General features: G+C 48.4%; 7 protein-coding genes across 7 annotated transcripts; 1 reads left to right on the top strand and 6 right to left on the bottom strand.

The window, feature by feature from the left end:
- Positions 1-388: 388 nt before the first annotated feature.
- On the bottom strand, positions 389-1,047 carry N7447_007120 (uncharacterized protein; the record flags this gene model as incomplete). The annotated part of the gene is made up of 2 exons (XM_057231382.1): positions 389-976; positions 1,030-1,047. 2 exons carry the CDS (start codon positions 1,045-1,047, stop codon positions 389-391), a joined length of 606 nt encoding a protein of 201 aa, XP_057086472.1.
- A 647-nt stretch (positions 1,048-1,694) lies between these two features.
- On the bottom strand, positions 1,695-4,595 carry N7447_007119 (uncharacterized protein; the record flags this gene model as incomplete). Its single annotated transcript, XM_057231381.1, has 1 exon — positions 1,695-4,595. One exon carries the CDS (start codon positions 4,593-4,595, stop codon positions 1,695-1,697), a length of 2,901 nt encoding a protein of 966 aa, XP_057086471.1.
- A 1,976-nt stretch (positions 4,596-6,571) lies between these two features.
- Positions 6,572-6,766, top strand: N7447_007118 (uncharacterized protein; the record flags this gene model as incomplete). The annotated part of the gene is made up of 1 exon (XM_057231380.1): positions 6,572-6,766. The coding sequence occupies one exon, from the start codon at positions 6,572-6,574 to the stop codon at positions 6,764-6,766; it is 195 nt and encodes a 64-aa protein (XP_057086470.1).
- Positions 6,767-6,892: 126 nt separating this feature from the next.
- On the bottom strand, positions 6,893-9,058 carry N7447_007117 (IPI1/TEX10 family protein; the record flags this gene model as incomplete). The annotated part of the gene is made up of 6 exons (XM_057231379.1): positions 6,893-7,806; positions 7,859-7,931; positions 7,983-8,032; positions 8,536-8,703; positions 8,839-8,949; positions 9,007-9,058. The coding sequence occupies 6 exons, from the start codon at positions 9,056-9,058 to the stop codon at positions 6,893-6,895; spliced, it is 1,368 nt and encodes a 455-aa protein (XP_057086469.1).
- Positions 9,059-9,790: 732 nt separating this feature from the next.
- On the bottom strand, positions 9,791-12,429 carry N7447_007116 (uncharacterized protein; the record flags this gene model as incomplete). Its single annotated transcript, XM_057231378.1, has 3 exons — positions 9,791-10,027; positions 10,081-12,001; positions 12,062-12,429. The coding sequence occupies 3 exons, from the start codon at positions 12,427-12,429 to the stop codon at positions 9,791-9,793; spliced, it is 2,526 nt and encodes an 841-aa protein (XP_057086468.1).
- A 4,967-nt stretch (positions 12,430-17,396) lies between these two features.
- On the bottom strand, positions 17,397-18,682 carry N7447_007115 (putative C6 finger domain protein; the record flags this gene model as incomplete). Its single annotated transcript, XM_057231377.1, has 3 exons — positions 17,397-18,043; positions 18,121-18,456; positions 18,622-18,682. 3 exons carry the CDS (start codon positions 18,680-18,682, stop codon positions 17,397-17,399), a joined length of 1,044 nt encoding a protein of 347 aa, XP_057086467.1.
- Positions 18,683-22,970: 4,288 nt separating this feature from the next.
- Positions 22,971-25,838, bottom strand: N7447_007114 (uncharacterized protein; the record flags this gene model as incomplete). The annotated part of the gene is made up of 1 exon (XM_057231376.1): positions 22,971-25,838. One exon carries the CDS (start codon positions 25,836-25,838, stop codon positions 22,971-22,973), a length of 2,868 nt encoding a protein of 955 aa, XP_057086466.1.
- Positions 25,839-26,287: the final 449 nt, after the last annotated feature.

Below are 26,287 nucleotides of genomic sequence, written 5' to 3'. Positions count from 1 at the left end.
CCATTCCGTCCGAGGATCTGAGGGGACATGTCGACTCTACATCTACATCATGGAGCTTGCGATCGAGTCTGTATGAACAGAAAGAGTAGGTTGCTTCGCTCAACGGGAACACCCACATTGCCCGCAGTATCATCCCTCCATAAAGCAATGGAAAGCAGTACTTTGCTAGTGTACAGATAGACATCTCTCTCTCTCTCTCTCTGAATCAACCCATATACAGGCATTCCTACACATAGCCATGACATGGAAAACAAGAATTAAATGCAAAGATTTTGCTTCCATCGGGTATATGTATGAAATCCAAATCCAACAAACAAACCCCCGTAAAACACAAAAACCCCGAAAGCACCCCACAACAGCAGCTGTATTCCCAATAACAATATTTCCACTACCGGCGCGAGCCCGCCGCCGGCGCTGAACCGGGGGAAGCATCATGTACAACACACAGCAAGTACTTCCGGTCCGGAACGACCACAATTTCATGTTTCTTCGTGCGCATTCTCAGCAGCTTCACTTCTCCATCCTCATCCCGATCGAAATCATCCCCGTCCTGGTCTTCCTCACGTGCCGTGCCCTCGTTCGCATCGTCGTAGTTAACATCCCAATGGGTGTCGCTGGGTCGCTGCACAGTGAGCGTGGGTCGTGATAGTGAGACACCGAGTGCTTCAGCACTAGAGACGAACGCGAAGATGTGGGCGGCTAGCGTTTCGGCTTGCGAGGGTTGGTAGGGCTGTGACACGGGCAGGGTAGGGGATGGGTCTCTTGGTTGGGTGGTGGAGAGGGGGCTCTGTTCGTTTGTTGATGGGGGGATGTGTGCGGTGCGAGAGGTGCTGTTTTCTTCCGTCTGTGCTAGCTGTCCTGTGCTTTGGATGATGGACCCGTCTTTGCGGGAGAGGATCAAGGTGGATTGCACGCCTGGGCGGGAGGTGAGGTGTGAGAGTAGTGCGGTGACATGCTGGGGGACTTGTTGTGTGCGCTTTGGGGTTTGTTAGAATACTTGGGCGTATTTGGAGGAGAGGTTGTACTTACTTGTCCTGCGTTCGCCATGATTGGGGGGGGGGGGTTCCGCGGGGAATGTGAAAGAGTGTTGGTATGCGGTGTGGGAGGTTATTGTTAGGGGCTGGTTAGATGAGTACTAAGCCCCTCATGTATTTGCAATTGCTGTTTCCGCTATGTACTTTCCTTCGGTCAGAATGATTGAAGTACATGGAGTTCAAGAAGTTGATTGCATTTGGGCGTCTCCAAAACAAATGACTAAGCATGGGATGGGCACAAAAATATTTATGGATAGATAGAATCCTCCTGTGAAGATCTTTAAGCTCTTCATTCACTGACAAACTGATAAAACCTCGGTTAAAAACTCCATCTTTATCATTAAAGACTTATTGCGTAGTTTCAATTCTATGTGAGAGCTTCATTCGATGCACTGCAATCTCGACTCGGAACTTTATACAGCTAATTTATTGTTGCTTGCAGGAATATATATAGCGTAAGATTCAGCGCAATAATATAAAATCCAAAAAAAATTAAAAGTAAAACAAAATGGTATCATGGAGAATACAGGTAAAAAAGTTAGACAAGGCCTGGATATGTAGAAAGCCCAAAAAATCATCACAAGTCAATAATAAGTAACATCCTTCCGCTAGAAGCAATGAAGTAAAAAAAAAGAAAGAGAAAAAAGAAAAGATCTTTATCTATCGTTTGCGGGAAATTCGAGCCCCAGTGAAACTGGACTTGTCCGACAACCAACCAGACTCAATGTCTTCGATCATGTTGTCCAGCTGTTTGACGTTTGCCCGGGTATCTCGGTGGGAGCTAGAAGTCTCAAACCCGCTGTGCTCACTGCTGCGAGAAGAGCTGACCCAGCTATCAGGCCGTGCCGCATGACGACCGGAGTATTGATGCGGGAAGGGAGCATGTGGGAAGCCCGATGACATGTTCGGGTCGAGATTGAGACCATCGAGAGGACTTTTGACTCCAGCGTTGAGCGCCGCCATAAGAGCGGCTTGTAGAATCTGGTTCTGGCGTTCCAGGTTCGCGACCCGGTCCTCGAGGTAGTGATCCATTTGAGGAGCAGCACGGGGGTTTTGGCTGCTTTGGGACTCCCTTGATCTGTGGGTTGATTGAGAATATTGTGACTGAGGGGACGCAGTCCTCTCAATACTGTGGACGCTGCGGCTTTGGGGTGTCATAGGGCGCGCGGGATTGGGGTAACGAAGTCGACTATTGGATATCTGTCGTGGATCCATTGTCTCATATCCTCGGCGTGTTGGCTGAATGCGCTGGTATTTGTCGCCCTCCCGACGCGAGTGTTTGGTGTTTGCCCCTGGACCAAAAACCTCATCGTCTGATGATGGAAGTGGAGACTCGGAGCGATATTCAGGGCGACTTTGTTGGTATGTTTCGGGGAAGCTCTCATGTCGGAGGCTGCTCCCTGAGCTGTTGCTCCGGGATATGGTCGAGCCTCGGTAGGGCCCCGTTGCAGGATGCGCTTCCATGTTCCTCATGGACGACAGGACAGCCACGTTAGGCGCAGTGTATTTGTGTTGGCCAGCCTTTCGCCCAGGAGGCGCAGGGGGTGGGTGCTGAGGAGGTGGAGCTGATGGGAGTGATGCAGTGGGTGGAGGCGATGGTAGACCGAATGGGAGGTTTTTTCGGCTGACTTGGGAATTGATCTGAAGCTCCTTCAGAGCAGCACGTTTGTCATTAGGCTTGGTAGGGGTAGAGTGCCCGAGTACAGGAGAGTCAGCTAGAGGCTGTCCCTCTGACACCTCTGCATAACATTCACTTGAAGGGCTTTCAGGGAGTTCTTGCATTCGAGGGATGCGCACGCTTGAAACACGTCCTCTTGGAGTGCAATGTTCCGGGGTTGGCTGGTAGTGTTCCGAAAGCGAAGTGGTAAACAAGCTTTCCTCGTCATCGGCCATTGACTCTCCAGCATCGACGCTTCCAAGATCGGTCGCCGGAGGCGAGTCAAGGGTACCAAGGCTGTCGACAGCGGATTCGATCTTCTTGTTTTCAATTAGCGTTGCCGAAGAAGAATGTAGATTGGATGACGATGGCCTTGAACTAATCGCTTGAACAGAGCCGGCGTTGGTGTCCGGAGGACTCGGCGAGCATTTAGCTTCGGGCAGCGATGGCAGGGGCCTTGTAGGCGCTGGGAGAGGAAATGCCTTCAGCGTGCCCAGAGACAACGACAGCGGTCGAGTTTTAGACTCATCTTGCTCCTTGGTGGCATTTTCTATAGATGGCGCCGCCGCAGAAGATGTGGAACAAGGTGCAAGAACATCTGAGCACTTTGGTTCTGCCTCGTTGATTGGGGCGTCTATTGAACCATCTGACGATTTGTGTGGCTCATCTTGAACTTCAGGTACCTGGTCAGAAGGTCCAATTCGCGAGTGGGATGGTGGAGATGCCAGAGATGCCGTGTTATTTTCAATCGTTTGGCACCGAGGAATTGATGAATTTCGCAATGCACCCTTACTCGATTTGCGAGGAGGTGCAACGTTAGGGAACAGTTTCAAGGTGGGTGACAAGGGTGTCACATTGCGAAGCGAAGATTGGCCTGACGGAGTCCGCTTTTGGCTATCAATGGACAGTCTAGACTGCGATTCTGTCACACTAACACTCAAGGATGCATTGGCAGTGACTCGTGAGACAGGGTCAGCACGGACACTTGGCTCTGCAGAGGTAGATGGACGTCGGATTTGCTCATCGGTTGAGACGTTCCTATAGGAATGACTGGTAGAAGCCAATGAAGAAGCTGGCCGGATGATATCTTGAGGACCAGGATCTGCCCTGGAACTTGAAACCGGGATAGCTGATGGCGATTGGGGGGAGGCTTGATCACTTGGCTGATATGGTGGCGGCATAGAATCGTCAAATTCGGATGTGAGTGAGACTGCGACATCGACCATTGAGCCAAAGTCATCAAGATCCAAAGAGGCCAAGCGACGTCTTGTCTCAGTTGATCGCCTGTTGGTATCGACTTTGGCTTGCAACCATGGCTGTCCAATGTTCTCCACATCTTTCTTTGATTTAGAAAGAGATCGAGAAAGAGACGGTGACACTCTTTCTTTTGATCTCTTTGCCTCTTTTTGTGCCTTTGACACCTTTGGAGGAGGAGGGTCTGGGGTAATAAATCCTCCCCTTGTTAGTGCTTCAATTTGGCGCCGTTGTTCTTCTTCTTTTGATCTGGGCGTTGATTCCTTCTTTTGGCGCTGTGCAAACTGCAAGAGGCGACGATGGAATGGCTTCAGTTCCTGCTTTGGATCCGGTTTCGGATCTGGCTTCAATTCTGGCTTCGATGGTTCAGGCGAGATAGGAACCGGGAGTGCCGTGGTTGTATCGGAAGGGCTCGAGGGTTGAGTCTGAGAAGGTGCTCGAGAATGGGGTCGAGATGGAGGTCGAGATGGAGGGGGCTGAACAGGTATATTTTGAGTCTGGAAGAAACGAACCATGTCCACTAGACTTTCATTTCTACCAGCTCTTTCGGCTGTTCCTGCTGATCGGGCTTCAGGCCGCGGGGTACTGACGTCTCGAGGCCTGGGGGCAGCTAGAGGCCTAGGTGGTGGGCCGGTCTTTGTGGAGGTCATGTTGGAGAGCTTGCGTTTTGATGGAGGATCAGGTCGATAAGTCCGAACGATTGGGCTCGGTGCGACGGCACAGTCATATGGTGAGTCGCACTGATTCATAGGGAGACGGAGTATCAACCACTGGCTGGCTTTGCAATCCGGCAGTCCCGGGGTGTCGGCATAAAAATGCAGGCTCAACAGGCAAAGCAATAGACACCGCTATACTTCCTAAGTTAGACGAACCGACGAACCGATGCATTGTCTCGGGAGCGCGACATGCTCACCTGCTCAGGAAGACCAACACGATAGGGGCCTGGGAGGCTATATGGATGCGAGAGGAATATGATACGTCGACGCAAGCTGACACCACTATATACAGGGGGTGTCGATATGTACAAAGTCGACAAGAGTTGGCGATGTGGCGTTCTAGATGAGAAAGTTGAAACAAAATCCGGAACTGCGAGGCAACCGGAAAGACAGAGAGTTTAATAGGATCTTAAGTGAGTTGTCTCATCCTTACTTGGAGGGGATCCTAGGAGTACTCGGGGGAACCCCTCGGGAAGGAAAGGCACAGGTTGAGGCTAAAACGGTAGCACAAATCCGAACAGGTCCTGCAGATAATGAAAACGGGTTCGACCAAGGGGATCTAAGTAAGGTGTGGATAACCTGGCACTCGCGATGTATAGCTTGGTAAGTAATATGATACAGCATTTGGATGGATTCGGATGCTACTGATGCAGCTGCATGTTGCCGTTTAGGATTCGGTCCTCTTTTTTTTTTGGCATTGTGCGTATTGTGGCAGGGAAAATGCTGGCCAACCACAGACTAATCGTCAATTGGACTGTTTTTCCATTGGCGTTTCTCCTTGTTCCCCTTAAATGTGAATGCAAGGGGGAACCTAGAGAAAAACGTCAAACTGTGCCTTGTACTCAGTATTTTGTACACCGGATGTGAGGTATCAAATCCGGGAGAACAAACCTTTTAAGAACCCTTTGGCGTGATCTTCCCGGTTACAAAAAGAGTTTGGATCAGAGACAGATCCAACTTTTTAGGGCGGGTAAAGACAGTAGGCAAAAGTACGGATCGGGAACTGAGAGGATAGCTCACACCTGAACTATTGGAAATATAAAGTCAAGTAGTGATGATATATTAACTTAAATTATTTAGATACCAATGTGCCAATATGTCAATATGCACCCCATACCAATCACACCTGGTCAGGGATAGGGTAGGGATGAGCGTTTAGCTCTGGAGATCACCTGGGCGCTAACATCGCTATTAATCTATAACTAATATAAAGGGAAGACCGAGGGTAAACGGGACCCCATAGATGCGAAAACACATAAGATTCTGGAATGTATCATAAACTATGTACATCATAAACCTTCATCCCATTGCCGTGATATCCCACCCATTACCTATATAGGAAAGACATGGGACATAATCTTAACGAATTTCCTGCATTAATCTCCGAAAAAAACGCTCTTCGCTGCATTCAATTTCATGGCCCCCCGATTCCCCGAGCCCCAAAGTAAAAATGACAAGTACTCGCCTACAGACCCACGCGACAAGACATGTCAAGTCTTTCCCCTCTTTGTCTCAAATCTGCATATCCACATTCACCTCGCAAAGAGACAAGTCGACCGCACATATATCCCAAGTTCGTTCCAAGGCTTACTTTTAACCTTTGGGTCGGAATCGGAGATGGACGCCATACATGTACAACATTTCAATGTCTACATCCAATAATAGAACTCTAGACATTTAATGTTTGCCTTATTAAATAGCGTTCAAGAAACAGAAATCTAGTTCGCTATTCCCAGATCCTCCATTAAGTCTCCTGTAGAAGGATGGAAACAATTGGCAAACTACGGAACCCTTGCCAAAAGCACAATTCCTAAAATCTGAATATTGCACAGATAACATTAGATTATTTTGTTTGATTTTCTGGCTCTCTAGAGATAAATGACCAAAATCGATATTTCATGAAAAGATATATGAAGTTCCAGCGTAAGGCTGCTCGGAGCCTTGGTATTGTGTATCTTGTTTTTACCTGCTGCAAGGGCACAAAGCCCACGACCACCCTAGCCGAAGGGCGTACCGATTGGTCTATTCGGCGCTGGTTGCAGTGTTCGCAGGGCGAGACCGTCTGTGTAAAGACCGACGCCGTGGTATCGATATCCGAGCCTTGAATCGGATGCGTGGTCCACTGGTAGCTTTATAGGCAAAGCTCGTAAAAAAGCTCTAGGCCCCAGCCTAGCTCACAGTACCATTTTATTGGATGGATTTGGTTTTGCTCGTAACCTTGGCTGAACAATTCATGGGCCCGGCCCATACGCAATCGCTTCTTTTAACACCTTGGTCACACTGGATGATGCACGGCCCAGCTCGCCACCTTCCTCTCTGGCACCCTTGAGTCCTCGATCGATTGGTGGTTGGAAACGAGTCGAGAACACCCGGTACCTGTCCTCACGGGTTTCGTACATTTCTCCTTCCTCGTCGCGCGGCTTTCCAAACAGATTCAGATATGCGAATGGGGTAGATGAATCTGAGATCATGTGCTGGGCGCTATGGGAAAGAGGGAACGGCCAGTCGGCACTCTCGTCATCACCAGACATCTCACTATCGAGACCGCCGATAAAAGGTTTCCCGATACCAGCATCCAAAAACATCGCTAGAGCCCCAAGCGTTTTGACCATGGGCTTGCCCTGGCTACCGGCCTTGCCGAATGAAGCCCGGGTTGAGGACCACTGTGATGACTCTTCGGTGTGCCAGCCCAACACAGACAAGAAGCAGTTGAGTGTTTTGATCCATCCTCCCGCACAGGAAACTGTTGATTCCCCCGCTACCTCAACCATCCATGATAGAATCTCCACCGCAGAACTGCGGATGTCCGCTCCAAGATGGGTCATTCCTGCGCGAACGTAGGGAAGGAGTTGCGCAACATGGTCCTCGATATCGCCTGGCGGTAGGGTCCGCAAGAGCTTGAGGAGCTGGGTCCGTACGCTATTGCTTCCATCGAGGATGAGTGGGAGTAGAGATGGTAGAATGACGCTGACTGGTTGTGGCAGAGGTGAGTTTACTGGTCGAGAGGATATCGTAGTAGTCAGATAAGCGAGGGAGTCGCGTCGTTGGCTGTCAGACTTGACGTTGAGGAGAGATAAGTTATGCGTGAATGTGGCATTTGAAGTTGGGGCATTAAGGTGGAGGGATTGTTGTGTGAGGACAATTGCTAGTAAGTGTGAGCATAACAATATGTCAAGTGGCCAGAAAAATGCACATACACTTCGATTTGAAACTGGTATCGGTGTAGTTGTCGGGCTTTGCTTTAGTTTTTCCAACCCTGAGTTTGGGTTTCTGCAGAGGTTAGCGGGTTGGACAGAATAAACATGTGCTTGCAGTTCTAACCTGGAAATCCTTTTGCTTATCCTTCTTTCTTTTAGAACTGGAACCCATGGCTGCAAAGTCAATTGATTGTTGAAGATGAATGGCTGTCGGCGATTCTTTTTTTGCTCTGATTATCACACGTGATTTATCAGTTGGTGCCTGAGTCATACAATTTCCTAAACGGGAAGTATATTGTGATATAATATTTCTTCTCATTGCAACGTCGTAGTGTTTGCAATTATGCCATATTATTTCAGCTCATTAAGTGTTACCTATATATCTCCCTCTTATTACAGGGCGTTGATATAAATTTCATCCAAATGATGTTTATATTTCCAAGTATATCCAACTTGACTACTCCAGTACAAGATTCATTTACTCACTAGAAAAAAATTAAAGAAATAGGAGAGAGAATACCGCAGTCAAGCCTCTAATATATGTATACATATTTCCCATGAAATTACATTCTATATAACAATTCTTTTGTTCCCAGCTTCCGAGAGGCATTTACTCTCCACCTTAATTATCATATTAGCACCACAATACAAAATAACCAGTATAAACCACAACTAACCACGAGACCCTCCTCCAAGGGCCTTAGAAACTGTCTGCTGCGCAGACTGCAGCATAGGCTTATCCTTCTCCAGCCCATAATCTCTCTCTTCTCTCGAACCACCTCGTCCGAATTGCCAGATATTATCGGGTGTATCCGACATGCGACGAGTCGTCGTCTTCGTATCTCCTGTAGAACGCAATCGATTTATTTAGCTGATGCTCAAAAGAAACAAGAAACAAGAAACAAGAAAACAACACTGGGTTCAGATATCATTCGTCGTGCTCATAAAGGCCACGCGCTATAACCACCGGAAATACGCACCGGGTTGGAGCTGTTCGGCTATTTTCTCGCGTGCATGAGTGGCAGATTCATAGACGCGGCCGATGACACTATCTGTGGTATTCGTTTTAGTGGTGAATGGTTCGGAGGCTTCTGCTATGTGTGAGTTGGGTTCCGTATGTGAGGGAAATCCATGGGATAGATACTCACCGTCCGTGTTAGACATATCGTCCTGTTGAAGAATCAGCTTCGCCATGTTCATGTTGACTGAGAGAGGTTTCGTACTGCCTTCTAATGTTTCCAGCTATATTGGTGTTGGTTTGATTGCTGGCTCAATACACTGCGACCTGAGTTGAGTTTGTACAAAAGTAATTTATTTCCAAGCTTGATAAGTAGTATCGCCCGACTGTTCGTCGACATGACGTGGATTATTCCCCGGCTTAATGTCCGGGGGTGAAGTTATGATCTCATTCTTCGCTCAGCCTGTTGATGGTTGGAAAGTAAATGGCATTTAGGGCTTACACTCAAAGGTGATAGGTCCAACGTGGAGAGGGGATGAATTGGAGAAAATCATGATCATATTGAATCCCATGTCTAAAAGTAATCACGCAAGGATACTAAAATCCATTAATCAAAGCCTGCTCAGCAGCGCAAGAAATCCAAGAATTGAGTAAAGAATAACAAAAAAAGACAAAAAACAGGAGAGAGATGCGCACTTCTGCCCGGCTCCGAGCTGCTAGACAACAAAGGAAACAAAAAAGCAAACATGAAAATAAAAACATAATGGGCAGCTCGGGTCCCGGACAGACGCGGTTGTATCAATCAAATCAACAAAAAAAGCACATGTCGTATAGTAATCAGGGAAAGCATGGGAGTAATAAAGGCACGACCGCCGAGGACATAAGTCGTGTAATACGTGAGATTATAGTGGCGGCAAGCTCATCACACATTAACAAAACTTAGTAAAAGAAAAGGGTCATGTAGGAGAAGCCAACTACAGACTCATAGTCAGCCACTCCCATTCTTGGCTCGCACCCTGCCCACCGGCGATACTGTGGTTGGCTGGGTTTGCGGCAGCGGGTGGTGCCATCGCCGGAGCTAATGGTACGACTTTGGACCGGCTCGCAGGAGCGGCTGACTTGGGGCTGTCTTCGGGATCTGGGTCGGATCCAGTTGGTGCTTTCTCGAGTCTGCGTTGCCGTCTGGGTGCCACTTGCACACCGGCACGAGCCTGAGCGACGCCAGCGGGGGGCCGGATTTGGGTGGGGCAGCGGCAATTGGAACAACACCGGGCTTACCCAATGTGTTGGATCCATTCATCGAGGGGGGCGACTCAGAAGTATTGATGCGGGATGAAATCGATGTGGATGGAGCATGCTGAATGGAATTTTTGCGGGAAGATTTCTTAGATGACCGAGAAGTGCCAACAGCAAGAGTGTTGGCGCTGCTGCGGTTTCGCTTCTTGATCACATCAGTCTTGAGCGAAAGTGGTCGGACAACACCGTGAAGTTTCAGGAACAGGCCACATGCATTGCACAGAGGCTGGCCCTCTGGGTTGCGTCTCCAGAGAGGGGTGGTCTGAGTGAAACAATTGGTACAGGTGGTCGGTCCCGCGTTCGGGTCACCGTTTTTCGACCCACCAGGGCTGCCTGGTCGGGACGGTACCGCACTGCTGAGACCAGACTCGGGAGGGGTGCTTGGTGAGGGGTGGTTTGTCGGAGGCCCGCTAGCTGAGCCATTCAAACTCTGACGGAGCAGTGCAGCAGCATTGGGGGTCGATGCTGTGCGAGGAACCTTTCCATAGCGACGAGGATCCTGGTTCTGGTTGCGAACATCGCTGACCGAAGCAACAGATCCGTGCGCCCGACCGAGAGTGCCTCCCTGGTTCCAATCACCATCCATCATGTCCGTGGATCCTATCGTAACATGCTTGCGGTGCTGAGCACTGAAGCCTGGTAGCGACTGTACTGATCCGGGGAAACCCCCACCCCAATGAATACCGGCGCTCATATCACCAGAGTCATCCATAGAGGCAAAGTCATTTGGCATGGTTATGCCTCCGCGTTCACCAAAGTTGCCATCATCATCCTCATTGTCTGAGTCTCCACCAAAGGTAAACATGCTGCTGGCAGGCGCAGTTGTGGAGAACTCGCCGTGGCCAAGTACCTGTGATGGGTTGACATGCTGCGGTTGCGGTACCGAGAAGCCAGATACATGTGTGGTTGGTGGCCCTGTAACTGCGCTCCCTGGGTGAGAGTCGCCGTTCATGTTGTACATATAACGTGGCTGCAGGGATGCAGACAGGTTCGACTGACGCTGCTGGATATAGTTAGGAATGCGGCGGGATTCAGCGGAGGGCGCATCGGAAAAGAATATTGACTGCTCCCCTTCATAAATAGGTTGCGGGGTCGACACAGTAGACTGATAGCCAGAAGGTGGAGGAGAGAAGAACTCGGTTGAGTTAAGCGACGAGGCGAGCGGCGTCTGCGCATATAGACTCGAGAAAGGATTTCCTGCAGTCATTGGAGACTCTGACGGGGAGAAATGGAAGTTTTGCTGGTAAGGCCCGGCCGAGTTGATCCCGTGGTCCTCGTTGATGCCATATGTATCCAACCCGTAGGGAATGTTAGAGTGCGAGTGATGGTGCTGAGGTCTGCGTGGGCCCACCGTGCCATTGCCAGAAAGAGAAAAGGCAGATGGTGGATGATCGAGCGAGTAGTCTGGCAGTGCCGCTGACAGTTCCGAGTGCTGCGCCAGCATAGCGTTGGACACCGGGGGAACCTGGGGCGAGGCCTCGGCAGGTCGCTTGCGGGTTGGAACAGAGAGACCGGCGAAGAACTGCCGCTCGTCGACGCTCGTTTTGCGGACTCGACGGGCGACATATCCAAACTCCGAGTTTGTTCGCTGATCCTGGGGTGGATGGGGAAACGAGGCGGCAGTCGACTGTTCCATCATCGCATGGTCTTTGCGCGATTTAATAGGAATTGATCCAGTCGGTGTTGCTGTGAAGTGTCTATCGGCTGAAGGATGTGAGGGTTGTTCGGCCGGCGAATCAAAGGGAATGATAAAGTCATCCAGATTCATTGGATCCGAAGTGCCATCAAGGTTGATATCGCTTGAAAGATCAGGGCCTGCCGGCGATACTTGGTCGGACAAGCGCATCTGCGCGATGCCGCTTGGTGTCGGGCTTAAAGTTTCCGAGGCACTATTCGAACACCAGAAAATCAGCTATTGTGCTTCAAGAATTCGCACGTGTATTTCTTACCGAGCTTGCTGCTCCCGTTCCTTGCGCTTGAGGTTCATGGCCATCATTCGCCATGTCAGATTCTCCATGCGCTCTTGGTTGGGTAACTGAGACTTTGTCCTAGTATATAGCTTCCATATCTGAGCGGCCAGCGGATCCTTTCTTTGCATCTCATCGGGGCTTTCGCCACGCGGTGCACCGTTCGTCCACTCAGGGAAGATGGAGTTGCCGAGGACACCATCATTGGCGTTGGAAGAGCCGGAGGGACTGAATGGAGAGTCAAAGGAGAAGTCGTCGGACATCATATGAGAGTCAGCGTCGAAGCCGGGGAAGGCCATAGACTGGGATGGCCGGGCTCCCCCGTTCCCTCCGTGATGCATCCCCTCCATAATCTCCGATGGAGAGGGTTTCGACGAGAGGGGAAAGGTAATTCAAATAGAGACGGTGGGGGGGGATGAATGGCAAAAAAGGTGGGTTGAATTGAAATTCCCCCGTACCCGCCGTAAACGAGACCCTTGCCGGAAGTTGATGATCGAATGCAGCCAAGCGAGAGACGATTGGCAGGATTCAGCCAACGACCAGGGTCTGTCAACGCAAAACGCCTATTAGCACGGAACGGATCTTATAATAATAATATATGGTAATAAGATAATTAAGCTGACTGGGATCAGAGCGACGCACGATGGATCTGGATACCACCACCCAGCCTCGACGCCTCTTGGGATTTCCTGAGTCGTGGAGGGGGGGCTAGACCCTCCAAACGCTCATGCCCCGAAAAGATATATCCTTTGATGGAAGAGAAAATCCTCCCGAGAATGACAAGAAGGAAAGCTGAGAATCAAGTGGCAGAGATGAAGGTTGAAAGATGGAGGGGAGGAGAGAATGGAATTGTGTGGGAAGACGGGAACAAGGCAGTTTTACTGCCGACGCACGCAGCAATGACCAAGTATAAGTCTAAAATCAAAGCACTTTGTATAGATGAATTGAACAAAAGAACAGAGAGTAAATAAAAGAGGGAAAGAGGAATAATAATGTCTAAAAAGAGGCCCAGAGCGATATTGAAGAACTTGTAATCTATGTAATTTATATGTAACTGCACGTACCAGTATGACTCCGTCACGGAACCGATTTACGGCGCTTCGCTCGACTCCCAAGAATTTGCCCTTGTATGTGCCACTCCCGTCTTCTTAAAACGCCGGCCTTGGGTACTTTTTGTTCCTTTCATTTTCTCAGGCTCTTTACACTTTATGTCTTTCTCCAATCAACATGTGTCAAGTATTTAGGCAACAGATCTAGAAGGTCATCCCTGTCTTTCTTTGCATACCCGCACGGTCCCAGTGGTTATTTGGTCAAAACATATCATATTGTCTGAGGTATACAGGACCGGCATCTCGAACAATCATCGGCCCGAACGATGCAAGCCCCCGTGCTAAAGTTGAAACTAATGTATGTACATACCTCGCCAGACCCTCTCCTATGAGTCGGGGCCGGGTCCAAACGCAGGTACTATCAATACCAATGGCCGTTTGGAGACTATCGGAAATAAGCTTGTGAAAGACAAAACATGGCACTCCCAAAGACATGCTCCTTAGTGTCTCCGGAGTAAGTCCAGATGCAGGCTAAGTGGGTACTGTTCGTTTGTGGTGGAGTACAACTCCCGGTCCAGTCAAAGAGATGTCGAGGAAACGAAAGCCGAAGGCATTCATTGCGTCTCGGTATCTCAATTTATCTGTTCTGAGATGTTTCAAATCATCAATGGGAATTTCTGCGGGTTACCCGTGAAGAATTGCAGGCAAAAGGGAAAGAAAAGCACAATCAGATGTGTAGATATCGAATTGTATAGTCCATGCTCTTAGCGCAGCGCAGCGGGGCGGAATGATAGTAAACCGAGCAACGGATGGATCCCTCAAAGATAAGGAACGTTCTATGGGTCTTCCTTTTCGCCTTCTTTTTTTTCTCAAAAAAAGAAGAGGAATGTGTTTTTGAACAGCTTGAGTAGATATCTTTTCCATATATCGCACATATTCAAATAATAGGCGCGGTATAGATAGAATCAATCTCATCTCGTTATACTGTCGCGGAGACTCACCGAGAGGCTCAGAAGAAGATTCAGAGATTCCTATATTACCCGAAAACAGTACCACCCGTGTATGAAGGAAATACACAGGAGATCCTGTCACGGAATTTCCCAGATCTTCGCCCCCCAAACAAGGTAAAGTACCTAAAAAAAGGCAACCGACAACTTCGCAAATCAACGATCGCATTGGCATGCTGGATAAATTTCTCCTTCGCGGGGAATCATGAGATGCATTTCCGTACCGGTTAATATCCCTGCTCTTCGTTTCGCGTTTCTATAGGTTTGCCACTGCGACACTAAGGCGGGGTTAAGGTACAACTCCGGCCGCTCTCATTGAGAGGTCGATCCCAGTATTCCGTGTCAATTTGATATTGTCCCCAGGCGCCTGGTCAACTCAGCGATGTGGGGACGGGGACCCGGATCGGGATACGGTACAAGGCACGCGAGGCCCAAATGAGCAGATGATATTTCTGATCTTCCAATGATGCGGTGGGAGTAATCAGCTCCAATATGCCATCAGTCCTGGGAACTTTTTTTGGCCCCACGACCCACCATAAGTCGGGGAATCCGAGATAAGAGAAAAGTTGATACAAATGTAATTTGTAGAGTGTAATTAGCCGTGGTCATCCCATATGGACTGCAGATCGGTGGAACTTTGGACCTTATCTCTTTGTTAGCATAAAGTACATCAGAAGGTCATACGTGTTTCTAATCATATTGTCAAATCCATATTGGATCGGGCATTGGAAGTGGGGGAAATAACTGTCTGTCTCAGGCACCCGGATCAACCCGAATATGTGTATATTGTATGTCGCGGGGGAAAAGCACTGGGCAATTATTGCCATCGAGGCAACAGGGGAGGTGGGTCGTGGCGTCCTGCACATTTAGCCCGCGACGCCAGGCTGACTGGTACTTTGGTCATGGTCATCTCTCCCACAGGAGTACAGGGAGGGGTCGTAGAGCGGTTTTTTTTTTTCTGTGCGGTTCTTGCGGTTACGCGAGAAAATATTTCGAGGGTCGAGGCATTTGGCTGATTCCATATGAAGAAGCGTTTGCCCAAGGGCGAAGAGCGTGGAGACAAGAGACAGACACTGCGCATATGTAACCAGGCATCCCTTTTTAGGTGAACCGACTTGACATGTTGAGATTGACCGAGTTGATACCGAAGTGAAGCCGAAGTCAAAAGGAAACAACAGGGACAATGCACTATATATACGTTGTACTCAAGAATCAGAAATATTGACGCCTTGCCGTGTGGTTATCCACCAAAACCGTCTCGATAAGACGTGACGCTACCTAAGGGGCCAAACAATGTGCTCGCTGATATCGCAACCAACAGGGAGATTCCTGGGTATCTTGGCCGAAAAGTTCGTGCATAGAGAGAGATAAGACCCCTGACACAGACCAGAAGAATGAATGATGCGTTATCATTGGATCTATCCCTTACACCGCCATCATACTGCGACTCTGCTATCTCCAGATTTCAACCCCAGAGTATTCCTTCCACCGGATCTCCGGGGGATCCTCCAATGCGGATCCTGTGGCTCCCGTGTACTATGTTGTAAACGGACAACGAACCTTATCTTCTGCCTCTTCTATGGTTAACTCTTCTCTTGTGAGATAAAGATGGCTCTATCTCTTATGTGACTGATCTTCGAGATATCTGGACGCATCTCGCACAGATATGGGCATACTCAGATAATTGGTTCAATCTGGAATATCGAAACTCACGCAACGTCATTAGCAGATCACGCAAGGGGAAAAGCAATGACAATCTCCTCGGACTAACCCAAATGCTCTGGTTTATCTTCCCAATATCTTCTTTGTTCTATCTTCATGCAAGTTCCCTATCAAGTCGGATTCGCGAGGCCATTGATGTACAAATCAATGCTGTCTATTTGTTATCAGAACTTCTCGCAGTCTTTTATCTGCTTATTATCTATCTACCTATCTCCGAAGCTGTGTCAAGGAGTTTGTTATCACGAACTCAGATGGCCTTGAGTCGCGAGTCAATTGGCATTTATGTTCGTGTATCCAGGGACATAAATTGTCCTCCCATGGATAATACTCTTCGTGTGTATCGAGCATTTGATTGGCTTTGTCGACGAACTAATAATCTGACTCGACTTTTGTACGGGTTTCCCGTTTCGGAGCAAGGAGGGTCCCGGGCCAATAGAGCCTCACCTGTTGTTCACTTATTTGCATGTGAGCTATTATGCATCACTCGCTCTCAGCTCTCACCCAGCTTTGCCTCGACTATTTCACGCAAGCAAACGCATTCTTCGTGTGGAGAACTCCGTGCTACTATTGTGTGACCTACAATTGACCCTTTAGCAAAGCAAGGGTGCAACGTACACGTACAATTCTGTCAGCAGGAAGCAGGGAACTCATATATCATATTCACAGGTAGGGCGCTTAGGGCTCTTGTGGCGCGTTGAGGATGGACAGATAAGAAATCTGGAGAGAAGGCCGAGGTATTCTAAAAACGATAAATGTGCAATGCGAACATTGTCCACCAAGTACAAACACAGTATGCATTTCCAGTACAGATTAGGCACGTGCCTTGGACAAGACCCAGCGGAGATAAGATCGTAGCCTAGTAGAGAAATAGAGCAAGGGATAGCAACCCTTCAATTGCTTTTCTATGTCGTTGAGTTGGTCTATATCTTTTCCGCTTGCAGGAGCTTCATCTTCCTAATGATACAGAAGCAACAAAGATAAGAAGGGTATCATGTATTGACGAGATAACACATAAATTTTCCAAGAGAATAAAGGGGGAATGAAGAAAAAAAAGTCTATATGGATGACCCAAAGAAAAGCTCCAACATGTATAAGGTAAAATGACACTCCAATCCAGACAACCACCGGCCATGGAAAAAAAAAAACGCATACAACCGGGGGAGAAATGCCACCAAATGAGATAAAAGCACGCAAAATTCTGGGTCTAGAAAAAGCCCAAAGAGAGGGAGAATGAAGAGACAGGACTATGCCATGATAGAAACAGAAAAGACAAGAAATGATGGGGAAAAGCCACCCAAAAACCCTTGCGCCCGCTAATGACCAGCTGCAAAGCAGACCCGCCACGGTATATGAGGATGAGGTGAAAATATAGAGGATGAAATGCCAATTGGGGGGGGGTAAAAAATGTGTGAATGTCCCACGGGGTATTAGAAATGAAACAGGCCGTCTAGGAATGTGATGTGCAACGTGATGAAAAACGAACTCGAAATGCAAAAATAGTAAGCGTGGCAGAGATAGAAGATGTCGAAAAGAAAGGGTTCATGGATTGGGTGACCGTGACGGGCCCCCGGGGTGTCCCATCGGAGCAGGGTTGGGCGGGTATGCATGTTGTGAAACTGGGTCACCGGCGTACATAGGGTATGACACCACGCCCATTGCAGACATGGCACTCATATCCTGCCACTGCGGGTAGTTAACTCCTGGCGGGTATGATACCGAGCCTGGTGTTTGCATCTCCGGCGTTCCTGGCGAGCCTTGGCCCATGGCACTCGTGGCAGACAGGGATTGTGCGGGTGTTGTCATTCTCCGTTTGAGCTCTGGGGGCATGTGTTGGTGGAATTGATTAGGGTATGATGAGCCTATGTCTTGTCCAGGATAGCTCATGGTTCGTGGCGGTGGCGGTGGGACCTGCCAAACTGTTCCGTCTGGCTGCATAGCATATGCCGGCGCCTGGCCCATCGGCTGGCCTCCCATTGACGATGCTGCAGATATCGGTGAAGGGGGTGGTAGGCCTGTGGGTATGCTTCCGGGATTCCATACATTGGGTGACATATTCATCATCTGACCCTTTGCGGCTGCCATCGTATTCAATAGCTGCGGGTCTGCTATCGTCGTAAATTCGTCCCACGCGACCCCGGCGTCCATCGGTGGATGTCCAGCAAAGTCTCCTGGTCCCATGGGTCGGTCTAGTTCGGATCAGTCAGTTAATGAATGTGTCTGGATTGCAGTGCAGAGGTAATAGTCTGCATGACACAAAACCTACCTGGCGTTAGACTCATGGTGGTTTGAACCATTCCGACGTTGTAGGTAGACATGTCCTGCGAAGACGAGGTGTTCATTGGCATAGCCTGGTATGGGTAGAAAGTCTCGGCGGGATCGGGCATCAAATTAGGCGGAGAGGAAGCAATTGGTGTAGTGTTTGAACGCTCGGTTGAGGGTGTTTCCAATCTCGAGCTTGGTCGTGATTTCTTTTCAATCGGTGGTTGTTGATCCACTGGAAAAAACTGACAATCCTTTCGCAATCGAATGCAGTTTTCACATCGTCCTTCCGTATCATCTGGCGCTACAAGACATCGGATCTTTCGTCGTCGACAGTGCACTGTAAAGGTATAAGTATCATGATCACATGCGAATACACCGCTTTCGAAAGGAGGGGTGTTTGTTTTTTTTTTCCATTTCCTAATCGATACATTTTCGCACAGCGGAAACAACGAAAAGAGAAAGACGAACAAAGAGGACGATGAGTGCTAAGGATTTTACTGACCACATGCGACAGAGGTTCGATGATATCCTAACTTATTGCGCTTCTTATCATTTGCGTCCATGGCGCTTTGTGAATTTGCTGATGCCATTTGGTCGACAGCTATGGGCATAGCTCCCACGAGCACGGTTCTGTCGATGTATCGGTTGAAGGTGCATCAAAAGCCCTGGCAAAGCGAAAGGCGTGTTTTGTGAAGCAGCCGGTTGAGAGTACGTCGAGATGTGATCAAAGGTGAATGCGACAAGAATCCGCGCAAGCCCATACAGACGTCGCAGAGAGGGAATGACCGAGGAGAGCCTCCAGAGAATGACGCTGCTGCAATTCTCGGGCTCTGATCCACATGCGCCACACTGGACCAAGTATGATATTGCGCGCGTTTCAGAGCGAGGATGTTTGGGCGTGTGTTAGGGCCCGCCGCGTGTCTCAAAGTATAGAGGTATTGCAATATGGTCCAGGATAGATTGGATTCCAGGTCCGAGGTCTCGAAATTGCCCAAGTCCAGTTAATTGCGAATTAATCAATGATAATTATAGTAATGTGTTGGAATGCCGGGGATTTGGACGGGGTTAGGGTCTAGAAGTTTATAGCCCAGTTTGAGATCGAAGAAACCACACTAGGAGTCAAACGATAATAAAAAAGAGATTAGTAAGAAAAGGGAAAAAGGGAAAAAGAAAAGAAAAATAGGTCAAAGGAGCGAATATGAAGTGAACGGTGTGAAGAGAAGAAGAGCAGATCGAAGATGGTAGGTATAGTCCAACAGGTAGAAGCTAATCGCGGGGTGAAACGCCCAAAGGTCTTTTGTTTTTTTTTTTTTTTTTTTGGTTTTTGGGGGGGTTTTTTTTGGAGATTTTTGATTTAATTTAATTTTCACAAGTATGTATATCACGCCGTACGTGGAACAAGGTGGCTCTCATACCAACTAAGACTAACACGGATGTATCGACTTAGCCCAAATCAACTGCAGGTCATTGTCAATGGATGATCAGTTCAGGGGCCCGCGGAGAACTTCCCTTAATGCTCTAACCTTACTACAGAGAGTGTGTGCATTGTAGCTTTACTGGTTAAATGGAGGTTTATTTCTTGTTTTCTAGGGGGTTTTTTTTTCTCTATCTTTTTGATCTTTTTTTTTTGCCTCTGTACTTGCTCAAAAAAATCATTCCGTCACCACCAGATTGGCAGTTGATTAGGTAACCTGCCAAAGCCCCTGATTGCGTACTATAGACCCGGTTCTTCAAATGAAGTAGAGAGGAACCATGGTCTGGGAGCGCTGACAATAGTGGGGATGTGTGGATGTTGGATGGTCGCTCGAAGTGTACTGTACTAATTAGGTTTAGGGCCAACAAGGATACCTGTCAATCATTGATGAACTGGGGAATACTCCCCAGTCCCGACTAGGTGATTGGTGACGCAAGTTTAGGTCGGCACTCAGAACCAATAAGCTTGTTGGTTTGAGGGTCCATCACGAAGAACCTTCTGTCTCCGGTTAATTCAGAGGCTGACCCGTAGAAACCTTGAGGGCTTCTCGAAGGGAAGTGCAGTTCGATCTAAGCGATATTGACCACATGGCCTTCTGGAAGACTAGAAATTCGGCTATCCCATATTTCTACGTTACTCCGTAACACTGATCTGAAACGAACCATCGGTTAACGTGTGCTAAAAACAGATTCAGGGTCCACGACCAATGTGTGTCAGGCTATTGGTTGTTTTCCTGAAATCCTTTTTTTGTAGTTTGTTTAATATAACGTTCTAAAAAAAATTATTTTGCCCCTTTTTAGCTTTAATCCCTATTTGGCTGATATAATTTATCCAGCCAAAAGAAATACCATCAAAATATCCATGGAAATAGTGGAGTTGGACCAATCAGTGATCGCAAACTAATTCTTCAGACAATGTACCTTGGGTGGGAAAGTCTCTATAGTATAGGTCAACAATTTTGAACTGTTTCAGCGTGTTTGATAACCCTATCTGGAGACAAATTCCAACACATACGTGGCCCTTGAGATTTGATACAATAAAATATAATGTACTTTGGAAACCAATCGGTATACAGAGGCAAGCATCTACACAGCCCTGAACTACACCCAAGTGGGATAACGTCCGAAAGCCTTAAAAAGACAGTGTATAAATAATATAAAATATACAACATAGGTAACATAATGCGAATTGCAAGCGATAGAGTGGGCCAGTCAAGGTTTAATTAAGGATCATCTTGACCTGTAGTAGCGTGTTACAGGTTGGCCTTGGCATTCGTATGGGGCTCACTCGGGGGTTTTTCCTTCTCCCTCGCTTCCTCAGCTTCTATGGATACTCAAATTGCGAAAATATTCTATTTGAAAATCGTGGGGAATCGGTGAATTGGTGAAGTGGTGAATCGGTGCTTATTCTAAACAATATACTTGGGCTACATCTTTGAATAAGAGAGGGATCCAAAAAAAAGGGGTGACTATTAACTTCCGGTTAAACTAAAGAAACGTGTCAAAACCTGTGGCTTGGGGAACAATGTTCTGGTAAGTGGACTGGAGTGGACAATGATCTTCATACTGTTGTATGGTGTATCACGTCAACAACACCCCTCAAGGTCAATAAACGCCACCGATCACTGTCCTCTGTCGTGCCCCTCCAAGCTACTTTACAACGTACAGCATACCAGAGGAGTCCAACGTATAATCTATAATATAGGCTGTACCTTCAAACTTTTCAACTCAAGGGGATGCTTCCACCGCCATTTGGCGAAGAGAAACTCCAACATTGTACAAACTCCCCTCGCTCTGGCCCCACAACTCAGCACACACTGGTCGAGGATCGACGAGCACGGATCTTGGGAAATGCACGTGAACCGATACTATTGGGTCACAGAACAGACTCTTTGGAGTTGGAGTCTGCAGCTAAGCAATCAGCTGTATCGTGACGCGGCGAATGTTAATTGCGATAGATCTCGCAGTACAACATAGTGCGAGGCAACCGACTCGACCGCTCCATAACCGAGAACCGATGCATGTACGGAGTACAAGTGTGTTGTATACATGCGACATATACATTATGTACTTTGTAATAGAAGGTCCGTAATCGGATTTTGAATCAAAGCGCCAACGGGCGTCGCGTCATTATCGATCGGGAAATTGTTTAAACTGAAACAGGGTCCAGGGCTGAGCTAGATCTTGATCTCAGCCAAAAATACTCCTATGTGGGTGGAGAATAGATGAATCATCGCATGCTAAAATGTCGGTTAATCACCGTCTATACTAATCTACTTAGGTTAGTTTAATATTGTAATTTGTAGCCCTAGGAGGTTCATTATTGTTCAATCCGATAAATGGTTACTATTCCTTTCTGGGATTAGTGTAGAAAAACCCATTTTCCCCTTGCCAAACCCCAACTGCCGAGCTCCGCAGTGGCGTGCATGTATACGCTAGATACGCTACAAGCTACCGTTCTTTGGGAAACTGCATATCCAATGCGCTTTTTTTTTTTCACTATGCTCGCGTGGCATGCTTTCGGGGGTAGTACTAATTTGGAATGTCTACTCCGTACTTAGGTAGGCTCTAAATCCCCAGAGAGTCTCGGTAAGGCTTAATTTGGAGAGAAATGCATGCACAAATATGGATACATGTACATAGTTATGCAGATATGATGATATGATCTAATATGTATGGGAAGAGCTATGCATACTGAAGCCCTACTTTGGCATACAATTAGGGTTTTACCTCTTCCCCTACAATAATATATATAGTAACAACACTCCGTACTCCGGACCATATATTATATGAGATCGGAGATCTCCCTGTGGGCCAGTAAATGCAGGGACCTCACTGGTCATTCCGCTTTGGTCCGGCTGTTTCACCATCCTCGGGGCCCTTGACTCCATTCGGTCGTCGGCTCCTTCAAGGGGGAGGTCACCCTTTTTAACCTGCAACCTGCCTTACGCGTCCTCCCAAGAAAAAACCCATCCCTCTCCCCATTTTGCCCCTATCATGATTCGCGGCGTTTTTATTTTATTTTATTTTATTTTTTGGTTTTCACTTGAAGAAGAGGAAGGTGGTATTTACTATTTTCGAGAGGCGTCCGATGGCGCAGAAGGGCTTTTTTCTGCCCACTAAACAGCCTTCGATTTCTTTCTCTCTCACGGCTTCTCCGGCGACAAAGTCCGTTGAAAGTCACCGGCTTTTCCAATTTCAAAAAGGGGCCAATATCCGCTTGCTTATCCCATATTGTACAGGAGAACAATGCAATTTGCGCGATTATGGCCAGTGTGCGTTTCGGCCTCCCTTACTCCGTACAGTGCCCCCTCCAAATTCGTCCTGAAGTAGCAACATGGGCGACCAGTTTTCTTATTTCAATTTGGGAATATCTTCTCATTCGCTCACTCGTACCACAACCATTGCGTCAATGGCTCTCGCTTGCCTGATGGAACACGCGACACAACATGTCACACGAGTTCCCCCGGACCGACTTATGATCGCATGGCACCCGACAGCAGCACACCACGCCCGAGCGAACGTTTCCCTTTCTCGGCTGCCCCGCGCATCGACGACAATGATCTCTGGCGCTTGAGCTGCCTCCCCGCGTGGCGATGATATCAATTGCGGCACCGGGGTGTTGGAAAGGGAGTTCAACGACACATACTTGTATCGATAAGAGTTGTGCAGAGGGTGGCCTGGTAGACGTGTATACCTAGATACGGGTCTCGTAGACTGTTTGGTTTCATTATTCTCGCGGTCGGACTTGCGAGAGGCGACTCCCAACGGTGGACAGCATTCATGGGCGGAGATGAAGCGCACATTATACTTGAAGGGGAAACAAACCGTAGTTGAAACTCCAGCACCATCTTTGATCGAGAACGACAAGGATGCCTCAGCGGGTGTAATGCTGCTCCCATTGGAAGGGGCGTAATCATCGACAGACAGATTCAACGCTTCGATGTTGACATCTGTTGCACTTGGCTCTGGATTATCCATTGGAAGTGTAAAATCCTCTGCTGTGATATCTCCCATGCCTAGCGGTGTCGATTCAATGGAAAGCCTGGCTCCATGCTTGATCCGAGGCCTGCTCGAGATCTGCGGAACCTCTTCAACTGCGAATTCAAGCCATCCACGCTTGAAGATTTCTCCCGTCTTCACATCTCGGGGTATCATGTCGCTACTGATCCATCCCATGCATGTCCTAGCTCCCGCTGAACAAGACAAGACACGTCCAACAACACATGATTTGCTCCACCAGCTTCGTTCGCCATAAACGAACGCTCCGTAGAGGTTAGCAATCGAGCCTAATTGGGCAAGTGCATCTGCATCATTCTCAAGGAGCGTCGCCATGAGAAGATGACTGATCGCCTCTCCGGGTACCACGAACCCGGAGAGCCAGGATCGTGAGATCCAGCCTAAAGTTTTAGACTGGGGATCGCCAGAGCTATGAAGCTTGACGCGTCGGCGGCAGGGGTTTCGTGTATACATATCCTCCTTGGCCAGTAACATCTCCTTGGATATTTTTTCCCGTCTCCACCTGTTATCAACGAGTAATGGTGGCAGGACTGGGTTATTAGGGTCTCCAAGTTTGAGCTCCATGGTAGCTTTCAGTGCATCCAATCTTGGCCATCCGATGTTTTCCGCGAAGACATACAGACCCTCCAGCTGCAGTCGGACATGCGAAGAACTCAGTTCACAGTCCCAAGCGGACTGTAAATCCTGAACAGGAGGCAAGCTGCTACGCCGAGTGATGCTTTCAAGCAATGAGAAACGACGACTCTTCTCACGTGAGCCAGTATTAGATGGCCCTGATGGTGGCGGCGGACAAGTGATATTAAGACTGTTGAGGAACCGACGCACAACAATCAGATCCCAGTTCAGCTTCCCTTCTCGCAATTTCTCGAATTGTCGAAGCTCCGGTATCGTTATATGACCACCGTGCGGATCATGCAACATGCCAACTCGAACAAAGGCATCCAAGCGGAGAAGCAACTCGGCAGAGAGGAGCATTTGGATTAACAGCCACTTTCGCTCCATCCCGGACTTGACCAAAATATCCCGCGGCACCTTATAGTTACTCGAATCGGGGTCCAGGCAGTCTCCGTCGCCATGCATGGATGCCTCCCATAGAACCTGCCCAGCCCGAAAGCGCCATTCAGGGAGACTGAAATTGATCCATGCTCCTGGGGTGGCCAGGACGATTGACAAAGTTTTGATCTGGGATTTGACGCTATGCGGATGATGTTCTAACATCTCGTGTGGGGGGTGAGGGTAAAGGAGATGTGAGTGTAAACCATCGTGCAACTCGCGCGGACTTTCAATATCCAAAATTGTCTTCGTCGATCCCTCTGAGAGAATTTCATATCGGAGGTTGCGCAGGTGTTCTAAGCGTTGCACGAGATATCGAAGGTTGATATCTCGTACTCCAATGCGCTTCCAGACCTCAGGGCTTTCACAAATGAGTCTATGACGGTCGTATACGACACCACTCTGGCATTGCGAATACGGTTTGTTATAGCCCTCCATTAAATCGAATGCCGCTGTCGCCGCCATGGTTGAGACTTGCTGTAAAGATGGAGGGTTGATTGGCTTTTCGGGGCCAATGTATCGGATCGCATCAGCCACCGATAATTCAAGAAAGTGCCGGAAACCGACGGTGCCGGGTTCTTTGCCGTTGTGGGATAGCATGTTGGGTACTTCGAAGATCCCGACATCAAACGTTGCCCTGTTTAAAGCGCCTGTTCGGTGGCGCCAGTCAGAGACTTGGATTGGAACGCCACCTTTGTTGGCCCAGTCGTCTGGGACTGGCAGATGGGCGTGGAGTGTGCTTAGAGTAAAGGATGCATGTGGCAAAGGCTTGCGATCCCACATATGTTGGATTACTGGGTTCTGCTCATCCCAGGGGAAGATCACCTGGGGATACCATCTACCATGCTTGCCTTTCTCTAGAAGAAAATGAGGTGCCCCCGACAACAATGCCTTGATGTCTTTCGGTGTGAGGTGTGATTTCTCTGGTGGGCTGGGGCTCGCGCCAGGTGAGTTGTCTTTTGGCTTGCGCGCATCCTCCATTCTGGACTCGAGAAGATCTTGGAGGTTTTGGGGTTGTCTTGGCTCACCGTGTACTGCTGGTGGGGGAGAGTCGCGCGTAGGTGAGCTGCGGGGATCTTTGGTGTCCTGTCGTCGGCCACTACTCTCTTGTCGTGGTTTGGGCGGTATGCTTGCCTCAATTGAAGCCGACTTTTCTTTTTCCTTTTTCGCCATGAGCTAACGTTCTAACGACAAGATAGCTATTCTTACTTGTGTTGCGGTTGGAGGAGGTATGTCTAAGTGACCACTCGGCCTTCGAAATAGACTTCGGAATCCCCCGTTGGGATGATCATCTTGGGGATGAGCGGGAGTATGGCGATGCGATGGTGTCGGCTTGCATGTGTTGGATTTATCATGAGTAGTAGAAGCTGCATCCGAGGAGCGGCGTCGGCCAAACAGGAAAGACATTAGGACCCATAAGAGTGCAATTACTGCATCTTCTAAATGAAAAGTATAATGCCCCGATAAACAAAAAATCAATCAAGATGCCAAGATGCCGAAATATTAAGAAATAGAAAAATGGAATAAGGAATATAAGCACTATATGCGGAGTGCTGATCTCGGCCCCCTCGGCTGTGACGTGACTCTGAGAACGGCAATGCGGCAAGTGGGTGGGTGTCAAC

This window comes from Penicillium robsamsonii (assembly GCF_028829455.1).
Source record: "Penicillium robsamsonii strain IBT 29466 chromosome Unknown utg000003l_segment0_segment0, whole genome shotgun sequence".
Lineage (NCBI taxonomy): Eukaryota > Fungi > Ascomycota > Eurotiomycetes > Eurotiales > Aspergillaceae > Penicillium > Penicillium robsamsonii.
Note: the sequence above shows the minus strand (reverse complement) of the source record. Positions and strands in the feature narration are given on the sequence as shown.